This window comes from Amblyomma mixtum, chromosome 1 (genome assembly GCF_055824585.1).
Source record: "Amblyomma mixtum isolate Tamu chromosome 1, ASM5582458v1, whole genome shotgun sequence".
Classification (NCBI taxonomy): Eukaryota; Metazoa; Arthropoda; class Arachnida; order Ixodida; family Ixodidae; genus Amblyomma; species Amblyomma mixtum.
The window spans coordinates 293,817,123-293,831,422 of NC_143012.1; the positions used below are offsets into that span (position 1 = coordinate 293,817,123).

At 49.1% G+C, this 14,300-nt stretch overlaps 1 protein-coding gene across 1 annotated transcript; it reads left to right on the top strand.

The window, feature by feature from the left end:
• The first annotated feature begins 2,419 nt into the window (after window positions 1–2,419).
• On the top strand, window positions 2,420–7,279 carry LOC149372089 (uncharacterized). Its single transcript, XM_089581565.1, has 3 exons — window positions 2,420–2,428; window positions 4,821–5,128; window positions 6,701–7,279. The coding sequence occupies exons 1-3, from the start codon at window positions 2,420–2,422 to the stop codon at window positions 7,170–7,172; spliced, it is 789 nt and encodes a 262-aa protein (XP_089437691.1). The 3' UTR covers window positions 7,173–7,279.
• Window positions 7,280–14,300: the final 7,021 nt, after the last annotated feature.

Here is a 14,300-nt window from a genome sequence, read left to right on the forward strand (position 1 = left end):
GCTCGCCAGTTGCGCATGCGCAGTAGCAGCGCACAGCCAGCGTGCCGTTGCTGCCGCCGCTGCCGCGCGCTCTCCATCACCTCTCCCTCTCTCTCTCCTCGTTGCGTTCGCAATCCGCCAGGTTTAACCAGAGCTAAACCACTGCCAATTTTTTTTCAGCGATGCGCTGTTGAGTTTGAATAGTGACCATGAATTAAAATTTTTAACACAAGAAGAGCTGACGTTTTTGTTTTGTGAGGTTTGGGCTGTTTTTCTTTCTTAGTTTTCTAATGTTGTTGGATGCAGTATAGCCTCTAAGCATTGTTGCTAAAAATATTTTAGAAAAATTTTATCAGTGTATTCCTTTTTTAAGGAGATTTATTGCCACAGGGCATCAGTGGGCGAAAGTGCGATGAAGGATGGAGTAATGATTAAAGAAATGGGAATAGGTTAGTTGATTTCATGAAGTCCAGTAGTGAGCGATGGTATGGTCCCTGCGTCTAGACAATGTGAAACAGCGTTGCGGGGTGAAATACCCGCTACCGTCAGGTGCCGGATCATGCAGAACTTCTAATGCAAAACTTCAACTCGTATAGAGCGCTGCTCCAACTTTCGCTGCTCCATTGTTTCCTGAACGCAGCGACGAAACAGTGGTACGCTTTCCAGCGCGCCCACTCGCTTCGCCTGCTCGAAGCCAACAAAGCTCGTCGCGTTAGGAAGCTGACGGTTCTCCCACCTTCCCCCGAAACCAGTTTCCCAATCAAGCTCACGTGCATGCAGGGCCACGACTCGTCTCCTTACCTTAAAGACAGCCCATTATATAAAGTTGTCGTCATGCTGCAGAAAGTGGCATGCGGCCGGAACGAAGACGACGATAAAGCATACCAGGGGGAACTAGGCTGATGCAACTAATTCTCTAGCACGAGGCGTTGCCCCATCATTAGCACTCCACCAAACTTACGGATTAAGTCCTTGTCATGCGCAATGTTTGTTGATATTCTTTTATAAAGCTAGAAGCGATATTCGAGGAGCTTTACTGTAGAATATAGAAAGAAGTCGTCTGCTGGAGGGAGAGGGAAGGAGCGAGGTAAAGAGCAAAGTAGATAGGGGATCTTTTTTATCGAAAGACAGTCTCGGCACTGGTAATCCTTAATTCTCGATACCATAAGCATGTTTAAATAAGTGCATTTTTAGTTTTACTTAACTATGCACTTATTTAAACAGTTTTGCGTTAAACGTTCTGCATAATCAAGACAGCTAACGGCAATGATGCGACGTGCAGATCATGAGTGTTCAAGTGGCACAAATCCTTTACAGACTGAAGATACGGGGGATCAAATCCAGGCCTTTCAAATTGTGAGGCGAACACACGTAGAACGCGCTACGAAGGCTCTGCGAGGCAGCTACTGCGTCATTTCTTTTGCTCAAAAACCAATTTTTATTTTCAATTTTTTTTTTGACTGCCGAGAAAACATCCAGGTCTAGCAACTGCACGGGTACACGTCGACGACGCTTACGGACGGTAATGTTGGTTGTGTGGTAGTGCTTTAGTGAACATTGATCTTTGCTTAAGTGTCCGCATGATTCCAGAGGAGTTAATAATTCCCAAAACGCAAGTTCATGAAACTGCGACTGCTGAAAGTGCGCAAGGTGTGCGCATGACATGGGCCGAAAATTTTGAATTCTGAGAAAATGGAGATTTGAATAACTTTCTCCTAAACTTTCTCCTAAACTGAGATCGCTGGGAGTCCCCATGCCACTGCTGGCGCCGTGGTGCAGCTGATAAGCGATGCGCCACTGCCCTGCGATGGCCGGTGCTGCCACCGGTGGGGCTTGAGCAACCCAGGTTGCGCTTCCTGAGCAACCTCCAGAGAACAATCTTTATCTGCCCCGGTCGACAGTTTGCTCACAGTATATGCGGTAGGTTCTGATGACGCCACAAGGTTACGTGACTTAGGTGGCCCACATAGGTTGCTTCTTTTATTTATTTATTTTTATTTCATGTACCCTCAGGGCCAGAGGCATTATAGAGGGGAGTGGTTACATAAATTTTAAGAAAAAAATGTACAGTGCAGCAAACTAATTAGTAATACAAAAATTATTCTCATGAGGTTTTAGGCGGATTTTTCGCTCCCGGTCAGCGATGTCGATGCCGACGTCGGCTTTTCTGCGACAAGGGAAGCTTAAACGCTACCGGGTTAAAATTCAAGCTATCTCGTAGTCGAGAGTATGTAAGCACGAAATTCACAGCAGGAAAGGCGTGGCGAATTCTAGGACGGCTCATAGACACTGGCAGCCATACTTGAGTCTCGAAGAGCGTCCCTCATCAATCACTTTTCTTTTGCTAGCTTTTCTTCGCGAGTGATAGCGCGTTCGTGTTCCTTTGCCGCTTTTTAGGTATGGCGATCGGCGCTAACAGACACACGCCGAAAAACAGGGCATGGTGCCTGTACGTACTACACGAAACATACCGTATCAGAACAGCTTAGATTCTAGTTCTGGTGCTCGCGAATTATGCTGCCGCCTGTTATTGTTTCATTAGGTTACGTAGCCACCTCGGTTACCATGGCAACCACTGAGATACAATGTCATTGCTATGGAGGCCGCCATCTTGAATTCTATCGGTGGAATCAGCATAACTCGGAGGCACGAAATGCGACCAGTGGAGCTAACGCTCTAATACTCTTCACGCGGAATCAGCATCGAACCGCAGTCCTGTGGAACAGGAGCCCGGCGACGCTTTTTTCCTTATCGCTCTACACGCCTGAGGAGCCTTCGTTCAGAGGGAATAGTGAAAGCCTTTTACAAGCATCTCTACTGCACAGCAGGTGAATTACATTACACAGGCACTTAATTAAGGGAAATAATTAGCGTCGGAAAATGATATGTGATGGCAACAAGCACCAACATATGATGGCAACAAGCATCTCGATGTCTGTGGAGAGGCGCTGCTGGGTGCCCCTAAGCGGCTTTAAGGACCCTTTAACGCCATCGTGTCAATCAAGAGGTGAACTTAAGGTTCCTCCTAGTTTTTTTTTTAATATTATTCGGTTTGCCTTTGTGTACGCCCAGTGGTATCGTTAAGGTCTCTCCGGCAACATATTTAAGCATTTTGGGCAGAAGATAACGCTACGCGAAAAGAAGAAGCTGCGCTCGATTCACAGGCCTCGCGCATATATCGTTCTCCCGCCTCAGCGTCTTCGAAAAGCAAGAGACCGCGCAATGGTAAGAAGCATATCTTATTGTTTTACTCTTTCTGCTTGGTTCATTTGCTTCTCATTCACATTAAACGCATAGCTCCTCGGAGCGTAGCGCAGGCTTTACCAAAAGCTTTGAGGCCAATGGAAGCATCTACTGAATGGCTTCGCCTCAGCGAGGCGCCAGTGACTGTTTTGATTCTGTTCGAAGCAGTAAAGAGGAAGTGTCTCTGAATGTCATTCCTGTCTGGTTAAGCTGCAGCCACTCGAGCTAACTCATCTGAGTTGCAGTGCGCAAGTTAATTTTCTCGAGCTGCAAGAAACAGTTAAGCACTTTCAAGTTCATACTTCATGCTTTCAGGCTTCATCTCACCGTGCCTTTTAACGATGTTCGTATTGGGGCACTGGTGACGCTTTCCTCTCATAATCTACCCATTCAGTTCGTAGCCGGAAACGATCATTCATCAGAAGCGTTTACGATTATAAGGAACAAATGCTCTCACCATTTTTCTGTGGGTCACTTCTCTGTGTTATTTGCGAACCCCTATTGTACGTACTCTCATTGCCTGGATTCCGAATATCTGCTTGTTTAACATCTGAATCAACGCTTACAATGAACATGTTGGTACAGACGTGCCGATGTTTTCGAGCACTGTTTTCGTGGGCAGCGTCCCTATAACGCGCGTCCGCAATGTTCAACCCTCCGCATGATGGCAGGCTCTCACTTCAGGCTACTTGCTTCATCCTAGAGGTTTTTCGATCCCTTTGGCGGCGTCTTTCACCCGTGCGTCACCAACCAAGCCAACCGCGAGGGTTGGCATGCGTGCAGTGAATGACCACATGACGGCGGGTTAACGCCCCTATCAAGATGAGGAATGTAGATCTAGATTCCAGAGCTCCCACCCTTGCCTGCTTTCTCTGATACGCTAGCAATGTTCAGCGCGTGTTCAGCTCTCACTGGTCGAATGGGCACAAGCGGCCGCAGCCACCGCAGGAATCCTGGACTAGGGATTCCACCCATGAAGACTCCCAAGACGCTACGAGCAATTCATAAATGTTTTGTCTTTCTCTCTCTCAGCGTGCGCGGTTAAGGAGCTTGGCTGCTTTGTTCCGACGGCAGCAAAATGCAAAACGCCTGTGCACATTCTAGACACGAATACGCATGTATAGGAGCAAAGGAGGAGTAAGCTGTCCTCTAGCGCAATGTCCTTTTTAAAAGGGAGTGCGCTGTTTTCGTTCTGTTTAGGGTGCACTATGAATGGCCGTACACGGTATAAAGTCCCATGTGTCAGAATATCTGAAACCCATTCAGGTGCCTCGTTCGTAATTGATTCCTTCCTTTTCTCTCAATGGGTTGAGGTGTCACCAACAAAGGGGACACTTACTGCGCCTTTGTTATGCTCAAAACCAAATGTATTTTTTCACATCGCATTTAAGTACGCGAGCTCCCACTGTGAAAAAAAAGTTTACGGAAGCTGAGTCAGCTCAGAAAATAATTGAGAAATAACAGAAACCGCTGTAAGAAAGACACAACTGCGCTCTGGCCACAAGTTGCAGCCGTCGCTAGCCATAAAAATCGATTCCATTCTCCACTCGCACGCACTATGCAGTCGCATGCACCCTAATTGGTTTCCTTTTGTGCAGCAGCACAACACTAAAGGCTGCTTCCCAGGCGCCGGCCACATCTCGTTCGGTGGCGAGGAAGACGAGACGCCGCTCACTCAGACAGAAAACCGTGGTGATCCCTGGAGTTCCGAGGCTATGGCCTCGGAGTTAGACGCCTACTACCAAGGAGCACGCCACCAGACACGTCAGAATACGAAACTGAAGAAGCAGTGGGTGCAGAGGCGGAGTCGGCGTTCGCCTTTGGCGGCGAGCTGGTGCGAAGACCAGCCTATGTCGGACTTCAGCAGCCTTGGGCGCACTTCGGCGTCTCAGAGACGGCAGCACTGGTAAGGGCCTCTACGGCGGCTGGTTGCCTTGCATCGTGCTCAAGATTGCAGTGTTTTCCGCTATGATAGTTCGTATCGAAAGTTGTAACGTTTACGTCTATGTACGTAAGGGATTTAGTTTTTTGAGTACAATTTATTACATCAGGATCTATAATTTCTGTTTCGTTGACCACGAAATTCAACGAACTCGCCACCCGCCGCGTCGGCTCAGTGGTTAAGGCTCTCGTTTACCGAGCCGGAGTACCCGGATTCGAACCCGACCACGGCGGCCGCGTTTCGAGGGAGGCGAAACGCAAAAGGCACCCGTGTGCTGTGCGATGTCAGTGCACGTTAAAAATCCATAGCTGGTCGAAATTATTCCGGAGACCTTAACTACGGCACATCTTTCTCTCTTTCTTCTTTCACTCCCACCTCCCTCCCTTCCTTTACGGCGCGGTTCAGGTGTCCACCGAGATATGCGAGACAGATACTGCGCCATCTCCTTTCCTCAAGAACCAACCGAAACCAACTCGCCGTGATGGATCAGTGTTTAGAGCGCTCGGCTACTGAGCCGAAGTACCCGGGTTCGGACTCTGCTGTGGTAGCCGCGTTTCGATGCAGGCGAAACGCAATGGCACCCGTGTGCTGTGCGATGTCAGTGCGCCTTAAAAAATCCCCAGGTGGTCGCAATTATTCCGGAGCCCTCCCCTACCGCACCGCTTTTTTTTTTCTTTGAATCTCCCCTTCCTCTCTCCCGTTACGGCGGTATTAAGGCGTTCACCGAGAAGGGAGACAATACTGTGTCAACATCCTCTTTTTCTCCCTTTCCTTATTTTGAGCGCACGACCGAACGCAAACGAATTGCAGGCTTTGATTCTTGCACTGTTCACTGCGCGACCACAGATCGACCATGTGGACCCGAGAGATGCATACATAACTGATCAGATTTCCATGAAGTGTAGTTCTATTCGCGAACCCGACACGTCACCTAACTGTACTCGTTTCACGGCCGCTGTCCATCGCTTTCGTCCTTATTTTACAGTAATAAACGTGTGGAAACATACCGCTTCCTTCCTTGCGCCTTGCACCTCAAGCAGCCGGATCACAATTTGTCTGCATATCGCGAATTAGGCTGGAACAGACGTGAGCGTGGCGCACCTAATGCGAACGCCTCTTCTTTTGACTACACAACGATAGTCGCTGCTGTCACCAGCACCACCGTATCTTCGAGACGTCATGGCCTGATGCTTCTTGCCGTCGTCTGGCTGGGAACTCCATCAAATTTTTCTGTTCAGCAAAGCTTATTGCGCAGAATGTACTATTGTTTAATTTAATGAAGCACTTAAGTCCTGATAGGTCGCTAGATAATTTTGGTTACGACAGAGTCGAGATGAAGTATAGGCATGTAGATGTGAACCTGCTTCAGTGACTACCTCTTGTAGCCATGTATGATCCACAGCATCCAGAATAAATCTGAAGCCACTCTGACGCATGCTAGCAGCAGATGCGTAGGCGACTGTCGCCAGACATTTCTAGATATGAGCCGTTTCATTTTGGTCGCTGTGCTAAGCCTTTAGGTATGCCGCCTTGCAGGTCGACGACCTGGTACATGCAGATGTCGGCCGTTGTTGTGGCGCTTGCTCTGGCCGCCCTCATTGGCGTGACGTTCGCGCTACGACACGCCGACAACGTACGCGACGCCGGTCGAGGCCTCGACATAGACAATGACGATTCAGCGGCGGGAGAGAACAGTACGAACGTCAACGCCACAAGCTATGAGCATGCGCCCATGGACGAAGCCGGCGATGCTGCTTCCATGGATGGAAACGAAAGCAGGGGGGAAGAGCGTGATCCAGAAGCCCACCCACCTTCCGGTTACACGCACAACAGTGGCGGCCGGTCTAAGACCTCCGTGTACAAGACCCGCTTCTCTTCTGTAGCGCCCAAACCAAGCATGCAAGACACGTCATCTCCTCGTCAACAGGGCGCAAAGTCAGCGAAGAGAACTCTGGTGCGGATGAACAGAAAGGAGTGGCTGAGCAATCGGGGTTGGCATCTGGCTTAGCTGACCTCGGTTGAAGTGGCCACGGCCTTGGACTGATGTAAGGGAGACGCCACGCATGTGCACAGAATTTCTGTTGATGTCGTCAATTTGAAACGCACTATGGCACAAAAAGGAGCACAATTTTCTGACTTTCTCAAGGGAGTCTAGTCTTATTAAGTGTAGAGGCTACTAAAATTATCATGCATGTTTTCGAATGAATTGATTTTTATGGATGTAGTATAGGCTCAGCTCTGATAAAGAGACGGAAAAGCCATTAGGCTGATGCTGCACGCGCGTTGGCGTCGGGCGCCCTTGTCTCAAAGGATCAACGATGAGAGTTGCGGCAATGCGTTAGACACACTAACCGCAAGGCTGCATTGTCAAATATATAGAGCCGACTATAAACTGAGCATTATGCATGTATTTCCTCTCTGCCTGTGTCTCGTGCATTGAAATTCTTTTCAGCGGTTGTGACCAAGCAAAGTGATAATGCAGCGTACTGGTGGCGACGAGCAAATAGCGTGCTATAATAATGTGAGTAATGTCTGGCAGCATTAGTGTTGCTTGTGTGCATGAAATGAAACGAGAGTTGGAAGCCACCATATCTAAACTTTCATTTGCTGTTGACAGACAACTGTATAAACGTGGGTAGCGCTTGTAAGACACCTTCGAAATGCATTTGAAACATTAAGTTGCACTAACCTTTTTGGAGGGCGCATTCTTGCACTCTGGGCAAATGTATTGAAGCAATGGTGGGCATATGGTTATAGAGTTATGGAGGCGCTTTTTGCCCTTCTGCCAGTTGTTCGTAGGTCAAGCAATACCCCTGCATTTTGACCCGTTTAAGGCGCTGTGTAATTAATATCACCTGGATAGCCATCAACCGAATCAAGCAACCGTCGTGTCCTGCTGCGACAATAGAATGGGTTCACATCATGTCGTCTTACTAAATAATTTGACGTTATTTGACTTTCACACTCCCTCCTTCGTTCGTTCCCTCACTGCGCAGTTCCGGTGTCTGCGGGGTCAGACAGTGCGACTTTTTCTTTCCTTTTGTCAAGACCACGCTGCTGTGCTGTTGGTATCCAGGAATCGATAGTGGCATATACCCCACTGGAGGATCGGCAGCCTGAGCAGTGGGAGGCCGTTCTGTCGAGCTCGAGCCTAGAAGACCAGCTAAGGCCGTAAGAATCCTAGAATAAGGACCCCTCACAGTTCAGGGAGCGCAAAGCTCTTTATTGATTTAAGTTTATCGCCGCCACCACCAAAAATCTAGAAGCGTAGGGAAGCTCTCCTCATGCTTTCTTCTGCGTAGATAAAAACCGCCACATTTCACTATCGCCAGTTCAGAATAACACTTGTACAAGGAAGGAAAGCGCCAGCTACTTCCGTCTCGGCTTTTTCGACGACCCTCCCGATATTTGGTGCACGGATAGAGAACGAGAATTTCTTAAAGAAGGAAAACTCTCTCTGATCTCTTTCTCTCTATCCATTTTGAATTTTCAAACCGCTCGGCCGTTGACTGTTTCGCCGTAGCAAGTGGCGCACGTCCTCGGCATGTTTCGCGAGCTCCTTAGGCCGCGTTGCGGAGTTGCCTCGGTCGCTTTCCCCGGCTCTGCGGCGTCGGTCACTTTGGCGTTGGGCCCTTTCACGTGTTAGCAATATCAGTGCAGCAACAGCTGCGGCAGTGTTTGGCCTTGTGCTCGTGACTTTCGGAATCCTCCAGTCTCTCGCGACTCCCTCGCCTCTGTTTCGTGGCCTGCGTAGACGGTGTGCCATTGTATCAGCTTGTTGCTTTGGTTTGGTTTATGGAGTTTAGCTTCCCAAAGCGACTCAGGCTATGAGGGACGCAGTTTAGTGAAAGGCTCCGGATAATTTCGACCATTTGGGGTCGTTCAACGTGCCTGACATCGCACAGTACACGGGCCTCTGGCTTTTCGCTCCATCGAAATGCGACCGCCGCGCACAGGATTGAACCTGTCTCTTTCGGGTCAGCAGGCGGGCGCCATAATCACTGAGCCACTGCGGCGGCTCAGCTTGTTACAGTCTGCGACAGCAGGCGTAGTGATTACCTTTGTGCTTGCGTTCTTACGTGCGCGTGCGCGGTAGGGCTCACTCATCACCTCTATGTGAGGCTACGAAAGCATGCGCTGTCCCCCGTCGTCTTCAATTACTAGGCGTAAGCGAAGAGTGGCGTTTGAGTCCTGACGGCGAGGCCTCTTCTTCGTATCTTTACCTCCTTTGGGCTCTCCTCACTGAACCCTGGCCAATCCCCTGTCATGGGTATGTGCCATGCCACTAAGGCAACAGCGACAACAGCAACTATTTTGTGTGGATACGGAGTGAGTAATCAAGTTTAAAAGAGCCGATATGTGGGGGGAGGCTCTGAACCGAGCGCAGCGAAGCGGGTGCCCTAATGGTCGCCACTTGTGTAAGACACCAAAAGCAGATGAATGAAAGTGCATAAATTTTGCTTTATTTTACTTCAATGTTTTGCTGTCATGGAATGTGTGCAGTGAGAATGTGCATCAATGCTATTTAATTTCATGGCAACAGGAGTACTGTGAAAGGCCTATCCCAGCCACTGCAGCATGACTGGCATGCAGCTTATGCTTGGGCATTTGTATTGCAAGGCAAGATAACCGCTGGTCCTTAAGGGTAACGGAGTGGATTGCAAGAGAAGGCAAGCGTAGCAGGGGGCGGCAGAAAGTTAGGTGGGCAGATGAGATTAGCGAGTTTGGGGGGTACGGTAGCCGCAGCTGGGGAAGGACAGGATTAATCGGAGACATGGGAGAGGCCTTTGCCCTGCTGTGGGCACAGTCAGGCTGATGATGATGATAATTATGATTGTATGCAATAACACTGTGTCGTGAAAGAAAGCTGTTTCGAATCTTTAAACATGTACTGTAACTACGTATCTATAACTATGGTACTTCGTATTTTCTTTTTTCGATTAGCCGTGACAACGCAAAGATTCTGTGTACGGAATAGCGCGTTTTATTTTGCAAAAAAAAAAAAAAATCTCAAAGCATTCAAACTATGACCCGTGTTCTTCGTGAAATTTCGTAGCGCTGCGGTAAATAAATACCGCTCTCGTCTATTGCGACCAGCTAGTAGCAGCGGCGGTAATCTGGACTAAAAAAACATGCAAGGACGATTACGATACTTTCTAATGGGAAATTTGAGCGCAGCATGGCAGGCGCTTTGATTTTCCGACATATGGAGGTAAAGAATTTGAGAGATAAGTGTATGTACGCACAGTCACGAAGTTCTATTTTTCATGGACACTCTTTCATCAAGTATCTAAAAACGGCGCACAGAAAAACCACGCAGAACACAGGGAGAACGGACAGGACAAGAGCGCACTAGCAACTGAAGCTTGGTCGAAAAACACTTCTCACTCGGTAAGCATGCGCCAGGAAATTCAGCACGTGTGAACAAGATCAAAACCCAAATAAAAACATGACGTTGCTGTACAAACGGACTAAACAAAGATAAATTTTTTTTTTAAATACGTAAGACAAGAATAAAGACAAGACACATCGTGGGAGGGAACAGCGCGAAACAAAACGACGGACAAAGGAAGAGGCACAAAGACGGACAAGGCACACAGCCGCCCTCGCAATCCTTACATTTTTTGCAGTGCAGGGGAAGGTTCGAGCCATGACCCGTCCTTAGCGACGCTGCGTGTTCGCGCAACCTTTCATTCACACATTTCCCCGTTTGGCCCACGTAAATTCGGCCGCAGCTAAGGGGAATGCGATACACGACACCTGTCGCACAAGGAACAAACTTGGTCTGGCGGTTGACCCCACAGGTAGTTTTCTTTGTGCGCCCTTCGGCAACAAGCCTGCACAGCTTGGAAAGCTTATGCGGTGCGGTAAACACGAGGCGAACACCAGCCTTCTGGGCTACCTTCTTAAGATTATGTGACACCCTGTGCACGTAAGGTATCACCTCGAAGGCCTGTTTGGAGGGATTCAGTTCTTGAGCACCCAGTTCACTCTCCGGTTTCTTTTTCTTTCGGTGGCGCTTTAGTAACGACTCAGACACAGCACTGATTAGGTCCAACGGGAAACCCGACTCCTTCAACCTACTAACTTGTAAGTCAAAACTTTCATCAACCTTGTGTAGACACGACTTAGACAAGGCGGACCGAAGACATGACGACGCCAAGCTCCTTTTGACTAACTTGGAATGAGAGGACGCGATAGGTAGAATCGCCTTCTTCGACCTCGGCATGTAGGCCCAACAGAAGTGGTCGACTCCCCGAAGGCACAACCGCAGGTCAAGAAACTGAATGCACCCACTTTTCGGAAGTTCAACAGTGAATCTCAGGCAGTTAGAGCAATTCATGAACAGCCCCACCACCGCATCTGCAACAGAGTCCAGGGCTTCTTCAACAGGGACATTTAGGAAAACCAGAAAGTCGTCTACATATCTGTAAATTTTCACCACCCCCCGACCCGCAGAGCTTAGTTCCTGCTCCAGCCTTCTATCAAATTGGGCCAGGAAAATTTCAGCTAGAACTGGAGCCACACAGGACCCAATGCAAGTACCTCGCTTTTGAACATACAGGTTGTTGTCGTAAGTAACCACGGTGGATTCCAAATAGCATTTAAGTAACTCCAAAAAGGAATCCATGGACACACCACAGGCGTTCTGAAAACTAATGAGTTCCGTACTCTCTATCAACTCTCGTACAGCAGAAAACAACTCATCATGGGGTATGGAATAAAACAGTTCGTCCACGTCCAGATGGATCGATACCAACTAGATGGATCGGTACCAACTAGCCCAACTTTCTGCTTTACTGAACTTTCATCAAGTAACACTCCTCTTCCAGTCCTTGGTTGTCATGAAGGTGGCTTTGTGGTCGGGGAACTGGATGGAGATAAGTTCAACCTGCTGCACCAATGTATGGTTCATAAGCAGACAGTTTATACTAGGAAGACAACATTTTGATTGGCGTGGCCGACGCGGACAATCTGTCGCATGAAGCAGGTTTCACGGCATCGCCCGCCAACGGAGCGGAACGTGGCACGACTGCGAAGGAGCAGCGCGTGGGTGCATGTGCCGCCGCAGACAAAATCCCCCCCCCCCCCCCCCCCCCCCCCCCCCCCCCCCCCCCCCCCCCCCCCCTCCTCCTAGCCGTCCACCTCCGCCCATGCAGTGGTGGTGGACCGGCACCTAAAGCCCCTGGAAATTTTTAAAGTAGCGACAACCTTTGCAGAATGCCACCTCTCCCTCTCCTGCGCCCGTCGCCTCTTCCCATTGGTCGATGGTTTCGCGCGCAAAAGTCCTTTAAACCCGCGCTTTTCGCGGCCGCAGACGCCATATTGTCCGCTCCAACCGCGCACTGTAGGTTCGGCAGGCGTCATTGCGGACACTGCGCTTTTGCTTGCTGTGAAGAACAGCGGCTTTTGTTTTGCTCGGAACGTGTGTCAGTCACCTAACTTCAAGCCGTCTATCTGTGCGGCATGACGGGCTGCTGCGCCTTCGGGTGCAAGAACCGTCACGACGGTGGAAAGCGGTTCTTCGCGATCCCATCATCGAAAACCGACGCGGGCCGGAGGAAGGTTTGGTTACACAGAATTGGCCGGGCGAAATTTAACGCAACGCCATCGATCAGACGTTGCGAGGTCAGTGAAGTGCTTTCAATAGCTGCTGAGTTTTCCTTTTTTTTTTTTTTTCAAGGTACGCTGTGCAGTGGTTTGTTCGCAATCGAGCGTATGGCCGCAGTCAGCTCGACATAAGGGCGCTTGCGTTGAGCGCATCGTGATTGCACGCACGCAAACGTGTAACTGACGCGAGGCACACGTCTTACTATAGAGTGACGTTCCTCAAATTTGAGCGCATGCCGCAGTTAGACATACGTGCGTACTATAAACGCAGATCAAACTGCGCTCTGACATGGTGAAGCGCACGCGTTACATTCTGCAGTCGCGCGCGTGCGCGCCTGCATATTATATATAGATATATTGCAGAAAAAGACAAAAAGAGAATTATCGCGCCGATATGCATCGTCAAGGCACCGTAGGCACCGTTGGTGGAAACACCAGCTAGCGCGCGCTGGCTTGCGTTTACTCTCGAAATATGACCAGTAGCTGTGGGTATGCGTGATAATGCCCATCGTAAGTGGGTCGCGCGTTTCCTGTCACATACTTTGTAACATCACTTCCGCGTTCTCGCTTCACCTTGACGCCTAACTAGTTAGGAGGAGGTTACGAATGCGAGCAAATCTGTGATAACCTCTTTTATTAATGCTAAAACGTTTTTTTTTTTGTTAACGTTGCCCACAGTGAGGCCTCCATTATCTCCGTTTTGTAGCCGCTTTTTTTTAAAAATGAGATCCGTATAACAAAAGGCTTTGGCTTTACCGATATGCATTTAGTACTCGGGCTGTTTCCGAACCTTAGTCGGGCATGTCTACCTCGCGGGCCGGGCCAGGTTCGGGCCTATATCGAAAAAATCGGGCCGGGCTGGGGCCGGTAACAAAAAGGTTGACGGGCTCGGGACGCGTGAATAATTAAGGCCCGTGCAGTGCTCTAATAGCGACTATACGAATATGAAAGATTATCGGACAGATGTGTTAAAATCGAGGTAAGTTTTGCTTCTCACTAAATGCCTGATGCCGATGAAACATTTACGTAGAACTTTATTATCCCTTTGCTGGCAGGCGAAGGATATTTGCGAGGTAAGTTTTGTCCTTACTAAGTAACTATTCCAAAGAAAATTTTAATGCGGGAGTCTATATCGTTACAGTTCATGCACGCGAGAGAACATTAGGGGAGGCACAGATAAGTACAGACGTAGCGTGGACTTCATACCGTATTTCGAGCACTCCCTTAAGCGTCTATCCTGGTCCGCGATACACTGCAGCAGACCAAAACCGAAAGCCACTAGAAGAGCGGATGAACTACAGACATTTATAATGCCTTCACTTGCAGGTGTCTTTTCGAATGTCAAACCTCTGCATCCGTAGTAGCACGTCCAGCGTTCCGGCGGGGACGGTCGTTCTGTTTGCATACTCCTCTTCGCCAAAACAGATCACCGCAAATTCATTCTACGGCCTCGTGATTCACGGTTACGTTCAATGCACGCTCCACTCTCGATATCAAACTTGGCACTCCGCATAGAGCCCGGCGC

Coding starts and splice junctions, on each gene's coding strand:
- LOC149372089 (XM_089581565.1), top strand. Junction 5,129..6,700: donor TCTCAGAGACGGCAGCACTG/GTAAGGGCCTCT, acceptor GCCGCCTTGCAG/GTCGACGACCTGGTACATGC.